The sequence below is a fragment of the Emiliania huxleyi genome (genome assembly GCF_000372725.1).
Source record: "Emiliania huxleyi CCMP1516 unplaced genomic scaffold EMIHUscaffold_311, whole genome shotgun sequence".
Taxonomy (NCBI): Eukaryota; Haptophyta; order Isochrysidales; family Noelaerhabdaceae; genus Emiliania; species Emiliania huxleyi.
In genome coordinates, this window is record NW_005199673.1 from 113,608 (window position 1) to 120,006 (window position 6,399).

At 69.9% G+C, this 6,399-nt stretch overlaps 3 protein-coding genes across 3 annotated transcripts in view; all 3 read right to left on the minus strand.

Moving 5' to 3' along the window:
• Positions 1-755: 755 nt before the first annotated feature.
• Positions 756-2,583, minus strand: EMIHUDRAFT_240589 (hypothetical protein; the record flags this gene model as incomplete). The annotated part of the gene is made up of 5 exons (XM_005774440.1): positions 756-770; positions 1,028-1,634; positions 1,706-1,965; positions 2,046-2,192; positions 2,437-2,583. The coding sequence occupies 5 exons, from the start codon at positions 2,581-2,583 to the stop codon at positions 756-758; spliced, it is 1,176 nt and encodes a 391-aa protein (XP_005774497.1).
• Positions 2,584-3,836: 1,253 nt separating this feature from the next.
• EMIHUDRAFT_368484 (hypothetical protein) lies at positions 3,837-4,690 on the minus strand (the record flags this gene model as incomplete). Its single annotated transcript, XM_005774441.1, has 3 exons — positions 3,837-4,225; positions 4,316-4,490; positions 4,526-4,690. Coding segments are annotated over 3 exons (729 nt in total), but the record flags the coding sequence as incomplete, so codon positions are not given.
• A 1,055-nt stretch (positions 4,691-5,745) lies between these two features.
• EMIHUDRAFT_240590 (hypothetical protein) overlaps positions 5,746-6,399 on the minus strand; it is a gene marked incomplete at both ends in the record, with an annotated part of 3,513 nt that continues 2,859 nt past the window's right edge. Inside the window, one exon of the mRNA XM_005774442.1 lies at positions 5,746-5,883. Coding sequence (XP_005774499.1) covers positions 5,746-5,883 — 138 coding nt within the window. The remainder of the gene's footprint in view (positions 5,884-6,399) is intronic.

A 6,399-nucleotide genomic window follows, 5' to 3' on the forward strand; every position in this document is an offset into this window, starting at 1 on the left:
TTTAACCCCCCCCCCCCCCCATGGGGGGGCGGCCCGCCCCCTTCCCCTTTTGGGGAGCAGTTTTTCCCCCCCCCCCCCAAAACCCTCTCAAATGCGCGGCCGCTCGCCCCCCTTTCAGGTGTGCGAGGAGAGCGGGCGGATGCATCAGCCGGTGCCGCCCGAGCTGGCGGCGGAGGCAGAGGCGGCCGCCAAGGCGGCGCGGGAAGCGATGGACGAGGACTAGCGCGGCGTCGGTGGTGGGCCGCCGGCGCTGGCCAGGGCGGGCGGCGGGGGCGGCGGGGGAGCCAGCGGCGCGCGATGTGCTTGGGGATGCGCGCCAGTGCTGTTCTGTGGCGCGCGCCGCGTGGCGACTCCCCGCATCGCGCGAGGCTGTCGACGAGGGGCGGGACAGAGCGAAAGGGCGAGGGCTGTCGCGGAGAGCGCGGGGGCGACTCCCACCACACCCCGCGCGCCCTAAGCGAGGTCGAGCTACAGTCCGTTTCGGGTATAATCCACAATCCATAAAATTAAATAAGCCAAAACGCCCCACAGGCCACAGCGCGCGCATGGCGTCTCTGGGGGGAGGCGGGGGCCCCCGGAGGCACCGTGCGCCGCCCGCAGCACTGCGGAATTCCGGAAAAACTACAAACTTTCGGCGGGGCTCCGGCCCCTCTCCGCTAGTCTCCGTTAGCACCGACTTCCCGATCTAACCCGGTCTAACAGAGGGCAGATTTGGAGAGATCTCGAGGAGTGCATACAGATAGACCCACTAACCATCAGAAAACTCCAACCTGATCGGTCGTACTGACCGCCGACAGATCAGGTAAGGTAAGGTAAACTTCTCCACACACACGAGGTGGTGGGGCAAGGGGGGGCAACCCTCGCGTCTCCACGTCTGACGACAGGAGCCCCACGGCATTCAAAGTGCAAGGCCCAGTGCGCGTGGGTGAGCGGTGTGTGTGTGTGTGTGTGTGTGTGTGTGTGTGTGTGTGTGTGTGTGTGTGTGTGTGTGTGTGTGTGTGTGTGCGTGTGTGTGTGTGTGTCTCACGTCACTGCATCCTCCGCCGGTTCCTCCCGTCGCCTCTTCTTTGTTCGAATGTTTTTCAATCCATCCTTCACGAAGCCCTCCCATCGAGAGGTGCGACGCCTCGACCGCGCCGTCCGTCGACGCGGCCTCGCCGTCCGCCGCGAGCAAGCCCGGCTGTTCCTCGGTCGCCTCGGCGGCCTCGAACCGAGAGAAGGCAAATGCGGTGGCGTGGGGGCCGGCGAGCTCGTACATGGCCGCGTTCCCGTCGATGGCCCCCTCCGCCATCGCAGACGTCCGAAAGGTGCCCGAAGCCGGGTACTCGTCGACGCGGCCGTGGCGCGGCTCGGCCGACGCAAAGGCTTGCCCGATGATCCCATGCGGGAGGTGCCGTGCCGCCACGCCGCCCCGGGCGCGCAGCGAGATATCGAGGCGGTGGGCCGGGCCGGAGATGCGCTCGTACACCCAGTTTCCGCGCACGACGACGGTCCAGTCGCCGATGGTGAACTCGGCGCTCGAGAAGCGGACGGCGATGAGCATCTCCTCGCACCGCTTGGAGGCGCCGATGCCGAGGAAGAAGTCGCCGCCGCCGCACTTCCCCGTGATCATGTTGAAGCCCGTGTTGTACTCGCTACGGACAGGCCAGGGACGGGTCTGGCTGGAAACAACGGGCGCCTGGGTTCCTATCCTCTGGCATCGCACTTTAACTCGCTCGCCCAAAACGAGGCGAGGCAGAGCTTGTTCTTCCGCCCGCCGACGCGCGCCACAAAGTGCACCTCGGTGAGGAAGGACCCGTCGACGACCAGCGTGCCGCCCTCGTCGTAGAGGTTGTGCAGCCGGAAGGTGGCGTCCTCCGTCTTGATGTTGATGGCCAGGCGCGGCGCCGAGAGGAAGCAGTAGTACTGGCCGTCCCGCCCGCGAAGGTCGGCACGACCGCCGAATGGGAAGGAGAGGTGCGGGTCCTGCGCACGGCGGCGGCGACGATGTGGTGAGGTGAGGAGAGGGAGAGCAGGAGCCTGCGGGTTTGGCCGTGGCGGCGGACCCGAGCAAAGTCGCCCTCGACACAAGGCGACGCGGAGTCGCTGTCGCCGCGACCTTCGACGGAGCGGTCGCCACCGATCGCTGGGAAGTAGCAGAGCTCCAGCCGCTCATCGCCAGTCAGGGGTGCGCCATCACAAAAGTTGAAGCCCTAAGTATGTGTGATGGGCCATGTCGTGGACTAGGTCGTGGTGTGATGGGCCATGCCATGGATGTGCTAGAGCAGCTGCTAGCAGCCGCTGCTGCTTAGCTTCTGGAGGGAGAGGTGGCCATTGCGACACCCCCCTCGACTGCTGCTGTGCTGGCCGCCGCTGCTGCTGCGCTCTGCCTCTCGCCACACTGACTGCCACCGCGGGCTCTAGCCGCTGTTGAGGCTGGGCTGGGCCACAAACTACTGGAAGCTCGGTTGCCTCTGGGCCGCGATAGAAACTCGCAAAGGTGCCGATGCCGTCAGCGCTGAAGCCCTTGCCGCCCTGGACGACGCGCTCACGCCTGGGGCCGGCGAGTATGAAGCCGTTGTCGCTGTGCTCACCGCCGCCCATATGGAACGCCGTCGCAGCAACCGAAGTGCCCAGGGATTGAAAGTACGGTTGGATAAGATGCCACTGGTCGGGCGTCGCGTCGGCCGTGCCGACAGGATTCGCAGTAACAGCTAATAATTTTCGCAGGATACGAGGCGTTTGCCACTGACGTGTGCACAAGTCTACACGGACCGAGCACAAAGTAGTCGCGGACAGCAGTGCCAGCCGTGAACCCGAGAGCCTTTGGTCCGCCGCAGGCCCCGCCGGTCACGACAGCGAGGATCGAGATGTTGGCCTCGCCGGCAACGACGGCGGGGTCCAGGTCCCCAATCGGAATTCTTCGGAACCAGCAATTGTCGTCTGCTGTCGGGCTTCCAAAGCCTGGGAGGGCAGCGAAAGTCGCCTCGCCCTCTGGCACCTCGACGTCGCTTTGCCCCCACCAAGCCCACCACCGCCGTCGCCGCCGCCGCCCAGTCCGCCTCCGCGTCACCGCCGCCTCCATCACCGCCACCACCCTCGCCGCCGCCACCATCTCCGCCGCCGCCCAGCCCGCCATCCCCCTCGCCGCCACCGCCCTCACCGCCGCCTCCGACGAGAGCCCCCCACCACCGCCGCCGTCACCGCCGCCGCCGTCGCCGCCGTCGCCCTCACCGCCGCCACCCTCACTGCCGCCGCCGCCCCCGCCGCCGCCGCCGCCGCCCGGCCCGCTGCCGCCGTCGCCGCCGCCGCCCTCGCAGCCGCCGCCCTCACCGCAGCTGGCCTCACCGCCGCCGCCTAGCCCACCACCTCCCTCGCCGCCTCCACGGTCGGGTTCGCACCGAGCCCGCCGCCGCCGCCGCCGCCGCCGCCGCCGCCGCCGCCGCCGCCGCCGCCGCCGCCGCCGCCGCCGCCCTCACCGCCGCCACCGCTGCCGTCGCCGCCGCCGCCCGGCCCACTGCCGCCGCCGCGGCCTCCGCCGTCGCGGCCTCCGTCCTTCTCGCCGCAGCCCTCACCGCCGCCACCGCCGCCGCCGCCGCCGCCGCCGCCCTCGCCCCCGCTGCCGCAGCAGGCCGCCGTCGCTGCCTCGCAATCGCCGGCGCCGCCGCCCTCGCCGCCGCCGCCCTCGCCGCCGCCGCCCTCGCCGCCGCCGCCGCCCTCACCGCTGCCTCCGAGCCTGCCGCCTCCCTCGCCGCCGCCTCCGAGCCTGCCGCCTCCCTCGCCGCCGCCGTCACCGCCCCCACCGAGCCCGCCGCCGCCGCCGCCGCCGCCGCCTCTGAGCCCCCCACCGCCCTCACCGCCGCCGCCGCCGTCGTTGCCGCCGCCCAGTCCGCCGCCGCCCAGCCCACTGCCGCCGTGCCGCCTCCCCTCGCCGCCGCCGCCCTCGCCGCCGCCGCGTAGCCCGCCGCCTCCCTCGCCGCCTCCACCGTCGCTGCCCCCACTGAGCCCGCCGCCGCCGTCGCCGCCGCCGCCGTTGCCGCCGCCGCCCTCACTTCCGCCACCGTCGCCGCCGCTGCCCTCGCCGCCGCAGCCGTCGCCGCACGCCGCCCAGTCCTCTCCGCCGCCCAGCCCGCCTCCGCCCAGTCCGCCGCCGCCGCATCCGCCCTCGCCGCATCCGCCCTCGCCGCCGCCGCCCTCGCCACGCCGCCCTCATCGCCGCCTCCGAGCCTGCCGCCTCCCTCGCCGCCTCTACCGTCGCCGCCCCCACCGAGCCCGCCGTTGCCGCCGCCGCCGCCGCCCAGCCCGCCGCCGCCCAGCCCGCCGCCGCCCAGCCCACCGCCGCCGTCGCCGCCTCCCCCCTCGCCGCCGCCGCCGCCCTCGCCGCCGCCGCCCTTGCCGCCGCAGCCCTCGCCGCCGCAGCCCTCGCCGCCGCCTCCGAGCCCGCCGCCTCCCTCACCGCCTCCACCGTCGCCGCCCCCACCGAGCCCGCCGCCGCCGTCGCCGCCGCCGCCCTCGACGCCGCCGCCCTCGACGCCGCCGCCCTTACCACCGCCACCGCCACCGCTGCTGCCCGGCCCGCTGCCGCCGTCGCCGCCGTCGCCGTCGCCCCGACGGCGCAGCGGCGGCGCAGCCACCCGCTTACGGCATCGTCTTGGGGTTGTGCTCGCGCCGGCCGACCTCGCCGAGCCGCGAGCGCGCGCGAGGGAGGCATGTGCGTTGCGCCGCTCAGCGGCCGTGGAGGGCGAGCGCGGGGGATGCGCGCGCTTACTAGTAAGTGCTACATTGTGCGTGCTGTATGTCGGTCTGCACACTGTACAGTGCCACGGTGCCAGTGGGGTGTGAATGTGAACACTGACCCTCACACACTAAGGGTTGGTCAACCATGTGGGTGTCTATGTGTTTCCCTCGCGCAGTAGATTCTTATTTCATCGTCAAAAAGCGCCCGTATTCACTTGCCAAAATCGCGACCCGGGGTGTTCGACCGGGCTAACACGTGACGTGTGGCCTCAGGCCTGTCAGAGCTTGATCTCCGATCTCAGCGACGTCGAGTGTGTCGCCTTCGGTGGCGACAGCTAGGATGCATCTCCTCCGTCGTTTTTCGCGCGATGGGCCCTGAGAAGCTGGCGGCGCACGCAGGCGGACCTTGTGTGTGCGCGGAACGCTTACAAATTGGGTGCTCTACGTCACTTTTTTTGATAGTCATACAGGTCGTGCCGAGCTGGCCGTGACAGCGTTTTTGGTAGTTTTTGGCGGGTTTTGCACCACAGACTTTTTGCAACAAGTCGGACATCAGTGCACTGGCAGACGTTTACAAGCACGCATGTGGGCATTGCCATCTCATTGAGCGCGTGTCGTTTTCCTGAGGACACATGAAGAGCGAAAAACACGCACAGCCGCACGCGCAGCGAGATGAGGAAAGAACTGTTTGTAATCTCACATGAACGAGTTGCTCAGCGCCGTGCGCGCTAAGACGAGCTGACAGTGACACATCTCCATCCCGATCGTCTAAGACCCGCGCCCAAACGCGTTCGGTACTCGCAGGAGCGCACACATACAGACGCGGCCCAAATGCGAAGTGCAAGCGGTGGGATAGACCGCCCCCACACGCGCCTCTGCCCTGCTAGACCCCCAGCCGCCCGCCCCGCCCCCCCTCTCCCCACCTCTGCAAGAGAACAGGAGGCAGTGCCCTCCTCAGCAGAGAGGCATCCGCGACGACTCGGAGGCATGCCCAACATGCCTGCTGTGACCCGGTGTCCCCACGCGCACTCACGCGGCCGCCAGCTTACTCTTTCGCTTCGCGCCGTTGAGCTTCGCGCGCTTCTTCTCCGTCGCCGGCGCCTCGCCCGCCCCCTCGCCGCCGCTGTCGGCGGCGCGCTTGGCACCGCGCGCGGGCTTGCCGTTCTCCTATCCGCAGACCTTGTTATGGAGAAGTTGAGAAGAAGCTACCTCCTAAGGCGCTGCGCGCTGGTGGGTGAGAGGGTCGAGGTGCGGGCCCTGGAGGCCCTGGGGGTGGGGGGATTCGCACACACACACGCCGCGGCCGTCTGCGCTCCGCTGTCATGGCGGAGGACGTCCGCATCTCTGCCGCATCTCTGCCGCATCTCTGCCGCATCTCTGCCGCATCTCTGCCGCATCTCTCTGCCGCATCTCTGCCGCATCTCTGCCGCATCTCTGCCGCATCTCTGCCGCATCTCTGCCGCATCTCTGCCGCATCTCTCTGCCGCATCTCTGCCGCATCTCGAGAGGCTCAGCGTTCCGTGGCGTCCTCAGAGCGGGGAGGGGAGGCGAGCCACCTCTCCCCGCGGTCGGAAACGCAAATGGTCAGGGTGCATCCGCGCCAGAGGGGGCTCGAGGGAGGGGGGACATCTGCCCGATCTCGGGACACGATCTCGGCACGATCTCGGCTCTCCCCCCCCCTTC